Below are 18,602 nucleotides of genomic sequence, written 5' to 3'. Positions count from 1 at the left end.
CATCAGTTCTGACTCAGAAGGAAAAATAGTGCAGACCAGTACCTTTATTTCCCAGTTTTTACTAGTGATTCATTTTAAGGATTACAAGACCAGTTTGGACCAGTATTCTTGTTTACCAGTTTTTACTGTTATTTCCTTCTGGGGAAGAAGAGCCATATTCAGCTTGAAAAGTTAATTGGCTCTCTCTCCACAAATGCTGTCAGATCTGCCAATGAAACATTAACCTTTATAAAAAGACTAGAATATAAAGGGGAGGAAGTTTTCCTACAGCTTTACAAAGCCCCAGTTAGACCACATTGGGAATATTGTTCACAGTCCTGGGCACACTACCTTAGAAAGGATATTCTGGTCTTGGAAGGAGTGTTGTGCAGGTTCACCAGGGTGTTGCCAGGGCTCAAAGGGTTGGATAATGAGCAGAGAACATATTAACTAGGCTTGTATTCCCTGAAGGTTAAAGGCTGATTTGATTGATTTTATAGGATTTTTTAGGAATATAATAGGGTAGATAGAGAGAAACTTTTTCAGATGTTGGGGGCATGACTGTAAAATCAGAGCCAGGCCACTCAGGAAAGATGTTAGGAAACACATCTTCCCATAAAGTGTGTAGAAGTGGAGAACTCTCTTCTACAAAAAGCAATAGATGCGAGCCCATTTGAAAAACTTTAAATCTATGCTCATTCTATTTTTGCGAACTAAGCATATGGAGCAAATGGTCATTGCATGGAGTTAGGATATAGATCGGCCATGATCTTATTAGAACAGGCTGTAGGAATAGAATGGCCTATTTCTGTTCCCATTTCCCTTAAGATTGAGTAACTAAACATCAATGACCAGATTTTCAAATGCCATTGCAAGCGAAGTCGGGTGTAGCCATGTGTTGGAAATAGTGCTCCCAGCTGGTGTGTCAATCTTCCGACATCTCAGGAAGGCTTTGCAATTTTCAAAGTAAGGGTGGCTGTTGGTGGGAGAGGGGTGGTCAACCAGCAACCTGCTCATCTCAAATTAACTGGGTGTTAAGCTCATTGAAGAGCCTGTTAGGGGTCTTGAGAGGGTCTGAAGGAAATTTTCAAAGCAGAGAACAGGAAGAGCAAATGGTCTGGGACATGGTAGTGCACACCTGTCAGGAGCACTGTGGAGTGCCATGATTGATGTTGCTGAATTAAGGTGTTCAAAAAATGAGTCAGTCAAATTGAAGTGCTCAAGCAATGGCACAATGTTGCCATCACTTGAGCAGAGTGGGTCAAGTACCTTGTGATTAACCGTTTGGCCATTATATACATCGTGATGTTGCTGGCCCTCTGCTCCCCTGCCTTCTCCAATCCATGGCTGCCATCTGCCTTTGAATATTGCATTCCAGAGCCAGTTTTTGCTTCAGACAGCACCTGGCTCCAATAATCATGTGCCAGCCTTGCTTCCAACCTAGTTAGTGTCTTTGAATATGAAAACAGAATTGTGTCAGTGACGCAGACACAGAATGGGTTTGAGACCCGGAACTGATCCAGCCATCAGGTTCCTGGATTGAAAACCTACTCCCCCTGTCCCCAGCCCATTGTCTGAGGATTTAGTAATTATAAATTTCATTTCACACCCCTTGTTCACTTTAATGTTTTAGTTGCGCCTCATCAAATTCACATTTCTCATGAATTGCGTGCATTTTCCCATACCTTGTGAGGAACACTTTTTACTTGAGTGCAAGTGCAACAATATTGTCACTTGTTTTCACGTTGCTGTGCTTCGTTCACTAACTTGTCTGATGATACATTAAAGTAGCCAAACTTAGCCTTTTGTTTCACTGTATATTGCAAACATTGTACAATGGGTCTCTTTTTGAGCTTTAGTCAGCCGTACAGTTATCAGGCCTAGCTTTCAGAAAATACATGAGCTACTTACCTCTGATGATGTAATCTAAAGTGAGAAACATTCTGTCTGCGCGAAAATACTGGCGGAAGCCTGAATCCAGAAGTCCCACCCATGAACTCGACCTCTGTCATTTTCGCAGGGGGAGAATGCAGGCAGGTTCTAAACTGTACATCTATGGTTCATATAGGCAGCTGCCCATATAAATCAGCAGCTGTCTCCACCTGTGTGATTTTGGTGAGATAAGTAGCTGAAACCTGAACTGTGCAAATTAGACCTGGGGTGGGGTTTTCCGGCCCCAACACCCGCAGGCATTGTTGTGGGTGGGATAGGAAACTTTGGAGAGCTGTTGTCAAATCCTGGCCCTGGTAGGAGCAGGTCTGAACCTTCTACTCTTTTGAAAAGGTGAGGCACTCTTTTGAATATATGTGGTATATTAAAAAAAAATCAGTGCTTGCTATTTCACTCTGACATAAGTCGAGGGCTTTCATTATAGGATTTGTGCTGAGACTGATTTTACAGCCTAACACTATCACAGTGGGGTGCCTACTAAGTGAGCAGTTTGATTCACAGCTCCAAGTGTTAGTAGAACATAAATGCTTGTTTTCATAAGAGGTTCGTTGAAGGAATTTCAATGCATTGAATGTTTTTTTTAAGAAGTAACATCATAAGTAGACACATAATTTTATTTTATGGCAGCATGGCTCCTGAGGCTTGCCCATAGTTGCTACAAGTTAAGTGGGCATGGAGGGGATAAGGGGTAGGGTGCATGAGTTGACACTAAAGGGCATAGGGGCTATAAAGGGCCATGAGGATGAGGGGGGCATAGGTTGACATAGCAGATATAAGGGGCATTTGGGATGTGGGTAGGGGGCTTAGGATGGCTTGGGGGTATGAGGGCCCGTTGGGGAAATGGGAATAGGGTGACACAGAAAGTGTAGAGGGCCATGGGAGTGGCTAGAAGGGCATGATGTGATATTGACTGGCATGCATGGATGGGGCATGGGCAGTGTGTGGGGGATTGAAGGGGTGGGAAAGGTGAGGGCTGGAGGAATGTTTTTTGCTCAAGTTATTTTAAAAAGCAATAAAGCAAAGTGCTGGGGCACTGAGGCAGGCCTTCTGCCCAGTCCCCCTCAGCACCTGGCAGCCTTTGCATCCATTCCAGGGCAGCAAGCCCGCTTGTTCCACCCCCTCCCCCCATAATACACCCTGCCCCCCACCAGAATGAAAGTCCCAGCTCTGGCCTCTTTTCCTGTTGGGGTTTAGTTTGAGAGGTGGGAAATGTCCCAACATTATCCACCTGTCCCTAGAGTGAAAATTCAGGCCAGGGTATCTACCCCTTCCATTAAATTGCTTGGTGTGCACAATTCTCCTTTGTATGTTGTGTAAGATTCTTGTGCTTGAGGGTGATCATTAGAGGGAAGATCCATGGTTTTGGATAATATGTCTTCAATTTTTTTTTATTCATTCACGGGATGTGGGCTTCTCTGGCTGGATCAGCATCTATTGCCCATCCCTAGTTGCCGTTGAGAAACTGGTGGTGGTGAGCTGACTTCTTGAACCACTGCAGTCCATGTGGTGTAGGTACACCCCGAGTACTGTTAGGAAGGGAGTTCCAAGATTTTGACCCATCAACAGTGAAGGAATGGCAATATATTTCTAAGTCAGAATGTTGAGTGACTTGGAGGGGAACTTCCAGTTGGTGGTGTTCCCATCTATCTGCTGCCCTTGTTCTTCTAGGTGGCAGTGGTCGTGGGTTTGGAAGGTGCTGTCTAAAGAGCCTTGGTGAATTCCTGCAGTGCATCTTGTAGATGGTACACACTGCTGTTACTGTGTGTCGGTGGTGGAGGGAGTGAATGTTTGTGGTTGTGCAGCCAATCAAGTGGGCTGCTTTGTCCTGGATGGTGTCCAGCTTCTTCAGTATTGTCGGAGCTGCACTCATCCAGGCGAGTGGGAAGTATTCCATCAAACTCCTGACTTGTGTTTTGTAGATGGTGGACAGGCTTTGGGGAGTCAGGAGGCAAGTTACTCGTTGCACAATTCCTCACCTCTGACCTGTTCTTGTAGCCACTATGGCTAGTCCAGTTCATTTTCTGGTCAATGGTAACCCCCAGGATGTTGATAGTGGGGGATTCAGTGATGGTAATGACATTGAACATCAAGGGGCGCTGGTTGGATTCTCTCTTGTTGGAGATGGTCATTGCCTGACACTTGTGTGGCGCAAATGTTACTTGCCACTCGTCAGCCCAAGCCTGGATATTGTCCAGGTCTTGCTGCGTTTGGACATGGACTGCTTCAGTAATTATATCCCTATTTCCTAACTCTTATCACTATAGCTTTGCTTCTGCTATCTGCACTGCTGTGCATTAAAGCAAGATGACTGTAATAAGAGAGTTGTCTATGCAGTTTGATTTTCATGCAAAACAAAAACAGAATTACCTGGAAAAACTCAGCAGGTCTGGCAGCATCGGCGGAGAAGAAAAGAGTTGACGTTTCGAGTCCTCATGACCCTTCGACAGAACTTGAGTTCGAGTCCAAGAAAGAGTTGAAATATAAGCTGGTTTAAGGTGTGTGGGGGGGCAGAGAGAGAAAGAGAAGTGGAGGGGGGGTGTGGTTGTAGGGACAAACAAGCAGTGATAGAAGCAGATCATCAAAAGATGTCAACAACAATAGCATATGGCGGCGCATGGCACTGAGTGTGGATTTCAGAATGTGACGGGAACAGCAGTCCGAGAAACGTTTTATGTCCCGGGGATACCTGTAATCCTGGGTGGGTTCGAAACATGAGGGGTGGAATTTCAGTTGAAATCCACGTGGGGTAAGTCAGAGACGGAGACAGTCACTGAGAAAGGAGATATGGCTGTGAAAGCGGGTTTTAGTAAACACCTTGTCAAACACCAGGAGGGAAATGGAAAGCAATGAAGGTGAGCAAGAAAAGAACAGTACTTCTTCAAGGAGGTAGGCATTTCTTGAAGAGCAGTGGCAGTCAATTAAACACAGAGATAAAAACAAAAAAACTGCGGATGCTGGAAATCCAAAACAAAAACAGAATTACCTGGAAAAACTCAGCAGGTCTGGCACCCACCCAGGATTACAGGTATCTCCGGGACATAAAACGTTTCTTGGACTGCTGTTCCTGTCACATTCTGAAATCCACACTCAGTGCCATGCGCCGCCATATGCTATTGTTGTTGACATCTTTTGATGATCTGCTTCTATCACTGCTTGTTTGTCCCTACAACCACACCCCCCCTCCACCTCTCTCTCTCTCTCCGCCCCCCACACACACACCTTAAACCAGCTTATATTTCAACTCTTTCTTGGACTCGAACTCAAGTTCTGTCGAAGGGTCATGAGGACGCAAAACGTCAACTCTTTTCTTCTCCGCCGATGCTGCCAGACCTGTTGAGTTTTTCCAGCTAATTCTGTTTTGTTTTGGATTTCCAGCATCCGCAGTTTTTTTGTTTTTATCCCTTGATTTTCATGCCATCAATTTACTTATGCTGCTTAATGATTCAGAGATTTCACTGCAAAAAGAATCCTTCTTTCCTGCTGTAACTCTTTTGAGTACAAACACATTTCCATCTGTTTTTCAGATGAAGTTACATTGTTTCACCAGTGTGAGATTTGAACTCTTGATCTTAGGGTTACAAGCCCAGTACCATTACCACTTGGCTATTTAGGCCAAGCCTTCTTTCCTGCTGTATCTATGATACTGTTGAAGGGAGACAAATGAATTGTAGTCCCAGCTGTTTGTAGGCCTGGCAGACAATGAGATTTGCCTTTCACAGAAAACACATCAGTGAACATTGTTTACTTGCTGGATTCAGGGTGAGCACAAGAAAATGGCTAAGCACTGGAAGAGATTTCTTTTTATCTTTACATTTATTGGAACATAAAGAAAATGGCTGCTAAACTGGAAAGTGGAAGATTAGGAATCATGACAAAACTGTGAATGTGTTTTGTAGAGGCCTTTAAAAATGGTTAGAGAGCTGGAGAAGCATGTCCAGTAGATTCTATTTCCATGCTATGTGCATTTGTACTGTTTTGGCTGGCTACCTTTTTGTGAATGAATATTGAGGCACCTCATTCCATGGATTTTTTTAAAGGTTCATGCTTGGATGGCTGACATAATTGCGTGCACCTGTGACATTCTTTTCTCATTGCTCAACATTCACCAGTATGACGGGTCTCTCGACTGCAATAAAAAAAAAACTATGATTGGAGCTGACAGAGCTTAACAATGGTTTTGCCTTATCATGGTGTGCTTTGCACTTGACATTTATCTTGCCAGCAGGGAATTGTTGCTTAGGATACACGTCTGCAACATGGAATTCAGTTAGCTAACTGCTCAGGCCAGTTCTAAAAGCTCATCTAAGATCAGCTCTCCAGGGGCTGGTTGGGCAAAATTTTAGATGAATGCCCTTCTAAAGTCTATGTTTTGCTCGCATAATCTGCATCAGTGAAACGGTATTTGCTGTTCACCAATGTTGGCATGTGCAAGAGGTATCTGCCAATTAATTTTGGTCCTGTGCAACTATTTGAAATGTGATTGATTCACATGTTGCATTTTGCTTGGAAGTGAAGTAATCAGTTGCGGCTTTCTTTGAATTATCATAGGCCACATCATTTTCGGTATCAGATGTGGTGTTGAGCATATCTTGTCATGGGGGCCTCATTTGCAAAAGTATACTATTGATGATATCAAAACCATTTACAGCACACGAACCATTTTTCATGTTTCTCTCATCTTGATAGATTTAACCAGAGTTCACTATCTGAACATGCACTCAGATTTTGGCTGGATTGTTCACAATACCCACAGTTCCTTCCCAGTGATCACAGTTTTGTGCATTTAAATTTATACCCTGTAGCATTTTCTGAAACATTCATTCAATGCATCTTCTGTTCCCTCCTAATCTGTGTAACCCCCTTCACTACAACAAACCCATTTAATTCTAACAAATAGTCAATTGAAATTCAAGGAAAAATTTTACTGATTCACACTTCTTGCTTATTAGGTAAGTTAATATCTTCAATATTTTACTGCTTGCACAGGTGTCAGTTGTTTTCATAAATTATTTTGAAACATGTCTTCCATTACCATTACCATAGTACAAAAGGTTTGTGCCAGCCCTGAATATGGGTGGGAGTGTAGCTGCACTCTGTGATATTGACCAGTCTTTCAAAAATGTCACATTTTTACTGCAATCTGGCTGTGTATCATTTCATTTTTTTCCAATGCATATTGCTAATTCTATTATAAGAGCAGTTGGTAACCAGAGATAAGTGTAAGGTGATTGACAAAGAAATAGAGGTGACGGAAGGAAAGTTGTTGTAAGTTGTTGCGATCTGGAATACAGTGCTTGGAAGCATAGTTAGAAGCGGATTTAAGAGTAACTTTGAAAACAGATTTGGGATAAATACTTGAAGGGAAAACATATACAGGATTGTAGAGAATGGTCAGGGGAGTGCGCCTAATTGGATAGTTCTTTCAAAGAATCAGGACATGCATGATGAATGGAATGGCCTCCTTCTGTGCTGTATCATGCTATATGCATTTTTAGTCTGTTCTGATATTAAGTCACAGTGGTACAAATACTTGTCAACTTTTATTTCAAACTTTGTAGGTGTAAACCAATGAGATTTGTCTCGCAAAAGTGCGTATGGTGGGCGATGCACAGGATTAATGGAAATAGAGCTTGTGTGAAAATCCTGAAGTGCAATCATGCCACAAAATATATGAATATTTGACACTGACGGACAGTAAAACACTCGCTCGCCCATCTAATCTGACCAACACAACTGCAATGCCTTGTGTGTCACAATGCACTCTCCACTGAAACTAAAAGCCATGTAATCTCTTGGGGGAGGTAAAAACTAGCAGGTTAACAATCCAGGCTAAATTAAGAGAAAACAAAATCTGGGAAATTCCTCTCCGACAGTTTTTGGCAATCAAAGCTAGTTCAAGACACCATTCTGGCTCTGGTTAATGTTATATACAGTACTTACCTCTTATATGAGAAAAACATAGAATGTGGAATTCACTGCTACAAGGAATAGTTGAGGGAATGAGCGTAGATGTGTTTAAGGGGAAATTTGATAAATGCATGAGGAATAAAGGGATAGAACAATTTGCATTTCTGTAGCACCTTTTGTCTTAATAAAATGTCCCTGGATACTTCACAGTAGCCTCATCTACAAAATTTGACACTGAGCCACATAAAGAGATATTAGGATATGTGGCCAAAAGCTTCGTCAGAAAGATGGGTTTTAAGCAGTGTTTTAAAGGTGCTGAAAGAGGCTTGTTTTATAACACTTCTGTAAAGTGCCTTGGGATGTTTTATTACATTAAAGGTGCTATATAATACAAGCTGTTGACTTTAAGTACCATAATATTTTGATACATTACTTCTGCATTGTGGTGAATTTTACTGAAGGCCCCATATTTACAAGCTGCTCCTGGGTACAAAAATCAAGATCTTTCTGTTATTTGGTGGAATCCAGTTGTAGTGGTCAATTTGGAAAGTGGCAACCAAGCAGCACTGTAAGCAACTATTCCCATGAAGCTTGAGTTTAACGTTTAGGTAATCTGTTAAAGCAGGAATGCAGATGTTGCTGGTCATTGAATTCCACATTCCATATGTTGTATGAGCAGCTTCAGCTGCATCAGTGTTTAAAAGCTACACAAATAGTCAGTGCTGTAACAGAGAAAACATTGAAAAGATGAATAATGCATCATCACTTCCTTTCCAGTCCAAGTTAATTACTGCAACTGCCTTGCACTGATCAATCCATCAGTTGGAAAACATACGAGTTACACTTAACTAGGTTTTGGCAAACAGGAAGTGTTATGTCCACGTGATCACTTTGAGCAGTGATTCTTACAAGACGGTTCGGAAATCCTTTTTTAAGTTTCCAAGGGACCTGTAAAATGCATGTATGCCTGTGGCACGAATGAATCTTTGTTGACTGGCGCAGACACGATGGGCCAAATGGCCTCCTTCTGTCTATGAGAATATTGGACCCTTCCTGTAACGTGGAGAAAACAGCAGCACTTGCTTCCACCAATGAAGTCTTGCAATTACAGCTACTTCAGCTCTGTTGGGATTTTGCATATGAACATATAACTGATGTTTCCCATTTTTATTGTCGTAACAGCCAAGTATATCCATTTGTTTCAAAGCCTTGCCTCTTATAGATACATTGCACTGGCTGGCTCATTCGTCAGTTGCTTATTTCTCCAGTAACTCAATTTGTTGTCACTTTGGCTTATTCTAAAACTCATTAAGCTTATCACGCGGGTAAAACAATTCTTCCTGCCCTTCTTGTTTGTAACTTTTTCTATTTTTAATGGCATCTTGTGCTTGAACCATTTACCATGAGCATTTTGCCTGGCTTCATGTCACTAATCCCTTTCCTAATCTGAAAACTTCAATTACGTCATTTTTAAGTCTCCCCATTGTTTCAGAGAAAGGTTGGACTTCCTTATCCTTTCTCCAAAAGCTACAGCTCATATTAAAATTGTTTTTCTCCTTTGTTGCAGATGGTTCTTTGGAAGGATCAAACGATTAGATGCAGAGAAACAGTTGTTATTGGCTGGGAATGGAAATGGCTCCTTTATAATCCGAAAAAGTGAAAGCACTTTCGGTGACTTTTCGCTGTCAGGTATATCCTTGCGATATTTAGTAGCTTTATAAAATCTTTTGCCCTTGATCCTTAATGCTATTAATTTCAGTACTGATCTGAGACTTGGTGGCTTTGCCAGAATCTTGTTGATTTATCTGCCTCATTGTCTTCTGAAGTGTATGGGTAAGATCATTTGTTCACATTTAGGCCAGGATTTTCAATTGTCCTGGGAACGAGAACGGAAGCGAGCACTTGTTGAACATAGCACTCCTGGATGGCGTGTCAGTGCACCCCCACCTCCGGGACACACTGCTGTTTTCAAAATGAGGGGGGTTGTGGAATCAGGGGGTTTGGGAGCTGGGGGGAGCCGGACACCTGCTCACCTCCGATTAACAACCTGTTAACTAATTGAGGAGGGGAGGGCCAGAAGGCAATTTTCAATTTGTCAAATCGCCAAACCCAAATTGCATGGTGAACATTAATGTACAGCTGTTGGGCTCAATGGGGGAAGAAATAAAGTTTTTTTTAATGCTGAAAACTTTTGGCAGCAGGACAATCTTACACTGGATCGACTGCTTTACTTTCCATTTGGCTGTTTGTCCACTTTTGTGTGCATGAGGCTGCTGGCCCGCCAAGGTGCTGCCTGCTCTCTTTGCAAGGTAGTGGCAGGCCCCATCATGGCTGACTTCTGCCTTTGCCACTCATGTTCTGCAGGCAGCTCTGACCTCCTGGAAACACTCAGTGCCACTAACTGGGCACCGAGCTTACCTCCTACCCAGTTAGGGCATTTACATTTGATTGTGACATGGGGTCTGGACTCTGCATTGAAAATCAAGCCCTTAGTCACATGTTGTTCAGCCTTTGCTTCATTTCATTTTAAATTTCCATTTGTGAACTTATCTGTATCAGATTCCTTGTTGTGCTACTGGTGGCCATTCTGCTGTATTTTGGCTCTTTACAAAATGCCTGTCCACTTATTATTTAGACAGATCTGTTGTTGGTTCACTGAGAAACCATTAACTTCTTGATAACAATACAAGAACATGATGTGTATGGTAATAACACATGCTTTAATTTTGCTTCTGATCTTATTCACTGCTGTTGTTCTACTGACTGACTAGTGGACTGATAAAGATGAAAGTTAGTCTTACAGTGGGATAAAGAGCAAGGATATAAATATGTTCCGGCAGGACCTTTTGAGTGGCAGTATAGATTAAGAAATTAGAATAGAATGAGGAAATAATATTCGCTTATCAAACCTGCATTTTGCAGGTCGCACAAAATATTTACTCAAATTGTATAACATCTATTTAATCTACTGTGAGGAAGTTGTGATGCCAAAGGAGCTGATAAAATTTCCAGAAATTTATCCAGTCTTGGAACCTCATGATTTTGCATAGTTTTGCATAGATGCTAGATCCCTGTACTTGTGTCATTCTTTCATGGGATGTGCACGTCACTGGCACAGCCAGTATTTGTTCCCAATTCCTAATTGCCCTCGAATTGAATGGCTGCTAGATCATTTCAGAGAGCAGTTAAGAGTCAATGTGTTGTGGATCTGTCACATGTAGGCCAGACCAGGTAAGGATGGATATCAGTTCATGTGATTGCCAGAGTCCAAAAAGTCACCCTAGTGAGAGTTCCTTCATGGAGGAGCTACAGTTCAGGCAGGCAACATACCATCCTGGATTCATGTCTGCGGCTGCAGAAGTGCTTGTCTGTTCCCCTAATAGTTGAACCTTGTATCGCTATTGCTCTTTGTCTTCTTAGTGCCACCATGTACAGCTGAGCCAACAGAGGTGCCATGGACTCGACTCTGGCTGCATTCCCCAGATGAACCATCACTTTTATCAGCACTCTGAACTGATTGGAGAGTGAGATGTACTCAGTAGACTCCTGCACTACCTGTCTGTTTCTCCTTGACTTCCTTAATTGCCCTCTCTCCCAGCATACCCTTAAGTTGCAAGATGATCTCATCTATAAATGTGCTATCCACGAAGCTCTCAATCTCATTGATGCAGCACAGTGCCGCCAACTGTTGCTGAAACCTGGAGTTCAAGCTGCTGCAACTAATGACACTTCCTGTAACACATGGTCATCCAAGATATGGGAAGCATCCTGGAATTCCATCATAATATAGGGTGTGCACATGCGAGGTCAGAGCTGCTCTGCCACTCCTCTATCTGTTAGGTAATAAACCTCCCTACTGCTAATAAACCTTATTACAAAGAGAGAGACTCATCAGCTACTCACTTTTCTTCTGTTGATGCCACTTAAATACAGGGAAACTGAATGCTTTACTTAACCCTTATTTTTTTTAGAAGTTTTTTTAAATTTTCCATCTGCTGAGACTAACTCCCTAATTTTGGAGAAAGAGAAACATAGCAGTAATACTTACCAGCCAATCACCTCACAACCTTCCTGTGATGCCACAATTGTTTTTTTTTTCAAATTTTCAAACTCTGGCTCACCCAAGTCTGCTCCTGCTCCCAGTTCTCTCCTCAGGTAAGTGATAAGCCCTGAGCTTGGGCCTCAATTTATCTTCTCACCAGTGCTCCCAGTTTTTTTCCGGCCTGCTCCAGCTTTGATTCTCTCCTCGGGTATTAGTGGTGGGGGATTCAGTGGTGTTGCTGCTGTTGAATGTCAAGGGGAGATAGCTTGACACTGTCTTGTTGGAGATAATTATTGCCTGGCACTTGTGTGTTGTGAATGTTACTTCTCACTTATCAGCCTGATTGTTGTCCAGATCTTGCTGTGTATTGGCATGGACTGAGAAGTTGTAAATGGAACTAAATACTGTGCAATTGTCAGCAAATATCCATAATTCTCATCATATGGTGGAGACTAGGTTATTGATGAAGCAGCTGAAGGTGATTGGGTTTAGGACACTACATTGAGGAACTCCTGGGTGATGTCCTGGGTCTGAGATGATTGACTTCCAACAACCACAACCTCTTCCTTTGTGCTAGGTATGACTCCAACTAGTGAAACATTTTCCCCCTGATTCCCATTGACTTCAGTTTTGCTACAGCTCCTTGATACTACACTTGATCAAATGCTGTCTTGATGTCCAGGGCAGTCACTCTCACCTCATCTCTTGAGTTCAGCTCTTCTGTCCATGTTTGGATTAAGGCTATAATGAGGTAAGGAGCTGAGTGACACTGGCAGAACACAAACTGGGCATCAATGAGTAGGTTATTATTGAGTAAATGCAGCTTGATGGCACTGTTGCCAACCCCTTCCATCATTTTGATGAAGCTTGAGAGTATACTGATGGGGCGGTAATTGGCTCGATTGGATTTGTCCTGCTCAGCTGTTTTTTGTCATCATGTGGAGTGAATCCAATTGGCTGAAGACTGGCATCTGTGATGGTGACTTCAGGAAGAGGCTGATATGGATATTCCACCCTGCACTTCTGGCTGAAGATGGTTCCAAATGCTTCAGCGTTGTCTTGTACACTGATATACTGGGCTTTCACCATCACTGTTGGTGAGGATATTCGCGAGCCTCCTTGTCCACCCATCAATCACCCTTCCATGACTAGATGTAGCAGGACTGCAAAACTTTGATCTGAACAGTTGGGATCACTTAACTCTGTCAGTAGCTGTTTAGCTACTCTAAGCATACTGATTGATGTGCTGAAATAGTTAATATGTTTGCAAAGCCAAGGAGGAAGATTATAATCTGACAGTTGATTGGAAGGCCCACAACCAAATAGATTTCTGCTGGTCAACTGTGCTTTTATGCCAGCTGGTGCTGGTCACTAATGAAAGATCCATGGATCCAGAGTCAGTGATACTGCAATAAGGTAAGGGCACCTTGGTCCCAAAAATGCACTGGCAGTAATCCTAGCAGGTACACCTGAATTGAACTCTCTAGTGCCCTGCAGTGCTGACTCATCCTATTCACTCTTCAGATGTTGTTTTACATCATTTGCCTTTTTTTAATCTGGGGTTTTCAGGGTGATTGGGAAAGCTCCTCATTTACAGTGGACAGCCAATGCTCCTGCCCCGACTGCCAGAAACTCCAATGCCCAGCTATGATTGGGCTCATCCTGAATATGCCATGCATTGTATCCCTTATTTCTTCTGTGTCATGGTATCAAAAGGGGAAGGTTTAGCTCAGTTAGTTAGAACGTGGTGCATAATAATGCCAACAGCTTGGGCTCTGTCCTTGTTCTGGCTGAGGTAGTTCTTGGGGCCTGCTTCTCCTCCTTGTCCCATTGTAAAATTGTGGCATAGAAACATGACCCTCAGTCAACAAGGATGCCACACGAAAAGAGTGAGAATGGGATCAATTAAGAAATGGCCTAATACTGTAAGGGTCCAGGCCATTTCCAGGCTCAAATACCTGGTGCAGGCCATTGTGCCTTTTTCGAGGCCTATGTGCCTCATCTCCCTAGGCTCAACATCCTCCATTGTTTAGTCCCTGTGGACTAAGAAAGTGGGAATTGCCAGTGAAGGGAGCTGCTGCTACCCCTTATGCCTAAGTTACCTTTTAAAGGGTGGCTGCTTCTCCATCCCTTACACATCTGAACTAGAATTCCAAATGAGGTTTGGAATCTCATGGATTCCTGGCTCTAGCCTCTTTTCCAAGCCATTCCACTGGATTCTTGAGGTCCTGTTACTTTTAAAGATTTGTGAATATGCACCTCCAGCATTGACATTGTCAAATTGATGTTGGCAGATAGCTTATCAAGTGCTAATGATCTCATGATTGAAATCTGGTGAAAGTTGCACAGAGGTTTATCCTTTCACAGGGATGTTTGACACAAAAGCAGAATGGAAAGGAACCACAACTCTGTTTGACAATATCAGTTACAATTCAATTAAATAACTTCCATTCATTTATTGCCATGCATCCTCCCTCCACCCCCAAATAAAGTTCCATATATATAACACCGGTTCTCCAGGCTGTTTCTCCCTAAATGCATCACACTTATCTGCATTAAATTGCACCTGCTCTGTGTCTGTCCATTTCACTGCTCCTGAAGTCCTCCTGAAGTCTGCTATGTATGTTGACTATGCTCTGTTTTCTCTAATCCACGAACTTCAAAATTGTACTCTTATTGTTCAAGTTCAGGTCACTAATATGTAACATGAAAAGCAACATCATAAATATTTCTTTCTCTATGCATTGCAAACAATTTCCAAAAGCACTGTATATGAATTATCCACATATTTTAATTCATTGTTGGTGATTTTGTGATTCTTTTCAAATGTACAAGCATGACTTTCTAAACTGGTAATGTATAATGATCTTGCTGTGAAAGTTCTGAGAGAGAAAGAAAATTCAGGAAATGGACAACAACATGATGATGAAGTTACAGCCCTCACAATAACAGCTTGGATCATTAAAGAATGGTGGGATGCATTTCCATTGTGTAGGCCACAGTAGTTTTCGTCATTTAAACAATAATTGATTATCATTATGAAACCTTTTGTTTTCCTGTACTTGTGAATTATTTGATTTTTTTTTACATCTCACAACATAAGAACAATAATTGGTAGACCACGGTTTGAGTCACTGTGAATCCTCTATAAGCATTACTATGCGAACCTTAAATTAACTGAACCCCTTTACATCCCTCCAGGAGCATTGCCTACTGTTTCCAATAAAACAAAGAAGATAGTTTATCAAGTATAATGGCTTCATGATTGAAATCTGGTGAACGTTGCACAGAAGCTCTATCCTTTCGTAGGGATGCTTGACACAAAACATAACAGAAATGAACCTCAACTCTGATGTTTTGAGTTATAATGCACATAAATAACTTGTATTTATTTATTGCCATTGCCATTGGAATACTTTTGGAATCTAGCCGCTGTTGTAACATTGGGAAATGTTGCAGCAAATTTGCAAACAGCAAGTTCACACAAACAGCAATAGTATAAAATAAAAAATGAGATAATCTTTTAGTGATGTGATTGAGGAGAAAATATTAATTGGCATTCTGGGAGAATAGCCCCCTAATTTGCTGCAGCTGAACATTTTTGCAGAGGTTGAGGATTTTTGAAATCTTAAGTTAAGTGCATGATATGATCATATCAGTCTATTTAAAATAAAACTTACTTTCATGTTGCCCTTTCACACCAAAACACCTCAAAGAACTTCCTACAGTGAATCCCTTTTTTAAGTGCAATGCTTGTGAAAACCATCACAATGGTGATGATGATTGACCAACTAATTTTTTTTGATGTAAGGAGAACTCTACTTTTGAAATAGTGCCATGAAATCTTCAATATTTCTTAAAGCATCTGAATAGTGAAATTGATGTTCAGTTGTATTATTGGGGTTATGAGGCTGTTACACAATGAGCACATTGATTAGAGTAGATTTGCCTGTGTCTACAGGGGTGAAGCATATCCTGCTGGGAACAGCCTAATTTAGTAACAGCTTAGAGCAATAACTTATTTACAATTTAATTTGTATTGGAATAGACATGTCCTGACTTTTCTGGCTTGCTTTGTGGTATCTCTTAAGTACAGCAATTTCACACCCCTCCATGTTTTTCAATGCTTAATCCTTTGGTGTTCCCTTTGTAGCAAAGTTTCTGGAGAAGGGGGGCAACTTGGACAGCAACTTGCTGATTTTCGTATTCAACTGGGCATATGCGAATGCCATAAACTGCTCTTCAATTTACTCTTTTGTAATGGCCACTGCTGATAGCCTCAACTGTATATCTACTGCAAAATCCATGCCATTATTATGGTAGAATAAGTGAGATTTATTCTGCATGACTGTACTCTGCCTGCCATTAATGGATGCCTGAAGTGGAAAGTGTTCAATTCCTGACCCTAATACCCCTTCCCTTGATGAATTTAATTTAAAAAATAGGTAAAGTGTTCGTAACAGCAGCTCTCTTCTTTGCTGCTTGCGGCTGCTCCAATCCAATAGCAATCTTTGGGCTCTACCATGTACATATTTGTAAAAGAAATATGTGCACAGTAAGCAGTTCATGTCCAAATGCAGCAAGACCTGGACAATATCCAAGCTTGGGCTGATGAGTGACAAGTAACATTCACGCCACACAAGTGTCAGGCAATGACCATCTCCAATAAGAGAACCTAACCATCGGCCCTTGATGTTCAATGGCATTACCATCACTGAATCCCCCACTATCAACACCCTGGGGGTTACCATTGATGAGAAACTGAACTGGACTAACCATATAAATACTGTAGCTACAAGAGCAGGTCAGAGGCTAGGAATCCTGCGATGAGTAACTTACCTCCTGACTCCCCAAAGACTATCCACAATCTACAAGGTACAGGTCAGGAGTGTGATGGAATGCTCCCCACTTCCCTGGATGAGTATGGCTCCCACAACACTCAAGAAGCTTGACACCATCCAGGACAAAGCAGCCCACTTGATTGGTACCACTTCCACAAACATTCACTCCCTCAACCACTGACATACAGTAGCAACAGTGTGTACCATCTACAAGATGCACTGCAGGAATTTGCCAAGTCTCCTTCAACAGCACCTTCCAAACCCACGACCACTACCAGCTAGAGGATGAGGGCAACAGATAGATGGGAATACCACCATCTGGAAGTTCCCCTCCAAGTCACTCACCATCCTGACTTGGAAATATATTGCTGTTCCTTCACTGTCGCTGGGTCCAAATCCTGGAACTCCCTCCCTTGCAGCACTGTGGGTGTACCTACACCACATAGACCGCAGGGGTTCAAGAAGACAGCTCACCACTGCCACCTTCTCAAGGGCAACTAAGGATGGGCAATAAATGCTGACCCAGCCAGCGAAGCCCACGTCCTCTGAATGAATAAAAAAAAATCTTTTGAAGGAGAAGAGAGCATTCGATTGCTGTGTATGCTAAAATCTACTTAACAACTCAAGTTGATCAGCCTGAAAAGGGAGGAGTAGTGGTGATAATTAGAGCAATTCTGTCCTCAACTTTTGGCTAATATGCCAGCCTCAGCTGGAATGGATGAATAAATGTGCAGTCAAACCAAACCCTGCCAGTGAGCCTAACCAGCAGCAGTGTAAGGGTGCCAATTTGCAAAGGAAACATCTTTATGCTGAAAATTCTACTCATAAACGCTTATCTGCACAAAATTGAATCCGTGTATTAGTCTATTGTGAGAACTTGAGCCAGAATTTAATTCAAGCCGCCAAAGCGGTATTTGGGGGACCTGAGAATAGCACAGCAGTGAGTGAGTCAGAAATCTGACTGTGAAAAGGATTGCTTGAATTGAATGGTTGGCATGGAGGCAATGACAACGCATGCTTGCAGAGGGAACATTATCACGATCGGTAAGAAGGCATTGAAGAGAAATTTGCATGAGAGATTTCATGGAGCTTTTCGGACCAAGTGGTGAGCGGACCGTCAGATCCTCAACCAGTGAAAACTGGTGGTTTGCAAGTGAGGTTTCTCGTTCAAAGTGGACGATCAGCCATTTTGCTGCAACCTTTCATAGGAGGTTAGAAGGAGCGCTAAAAGTTATAGGAGGGCGGCACACATCATAGTCAGAGGGGTAGCTCTCACAGTCGGAAAGGGAAGCTCTCACAGTCAAGGGGGGCAAGCTCTCACAGTTATATTATGACCCAACAATGGGCTGAAGGATCATTGTTGTCTGCTGGGCTATGTATAATTTTGCGCTTCAGAAAGGGATGGATTGCAACCAGCAGACATGAAGGGTGAAAACTCATCATCTGATGTGGAGGAGGAGGCTAAAGAGGAAGACCCTCAATGTCAGGCGCTTGCACAGAAGCCAGGACTATAGAGATAATGAGGGAGGAGAAATCATGACACTCTGGTTTGCAGATGAATGCTGTCACCTCCAGGCTTCTAATCTGCATGGTTTAGACTAATCGGGCACAACCTATCTCTCCACCCCCACCCCCACCCCCAAGACTCCTCATGTGATAAGGGAGGTGGAGAATCCGCCAGCATCTCCAGCCCATTGCGCAATCCAGAAGATGGCCATTATCCACCTGCACAACCACTACCTGCAGTAAAGGAGCTTGAATTTCCTTTGATTCAATGAAGAGATATCTGACATCAGAATGAAGGGCAGAAAATAAATGAGCCTATAAAATGAGCGCACACATAATGGACCAACATAACAGCTAATGTCCACCCGTACAACATT

The 18,602-nt window shown here is 42.4% G+C and overlaps 1 protein-coding gene across 1 annotated transcript in view; it reads left to right on the top strand.

Annotated features, from left to right (window-relative positions):
• Positions 1-18,602, top strand: part of frk (fyn-related Src family tyrosine kinase) — a 99,038-nt gene that overhangs the window by 58,352 nt on the left and 22,084 nt on the right. The window contains exon 2 of the mRNA XM_041188031.1: positions 9,404-9,525. Coding sequence (XP_041043965.1) covers positions 9,404-9,525 — 122 coding nt within the window. The remainder of the gene's footprint in view (positions 1-9,403; positions 9,526-18,602) is intronic.

Source organism: Carcharodon carcharias, chromosome 5 (genome assembly GCF_017639515.1).
Source record: "Carcharodon carcharias isolate sCarCar2 chromosome 5, sCarCar2.pri, whole genome shotgun sequence".
Classification (NCBI taxonomy): domain Eukaryota; kingdom Metazoa; phylum Chordata; class Chondrichthyes; order Lamniformes; family Lamnidae; genus Carcharodon; species Carcharodon carcharias.
This window is presented reverse-complemented; position numbering and strand designations above follow the sequence as displayed.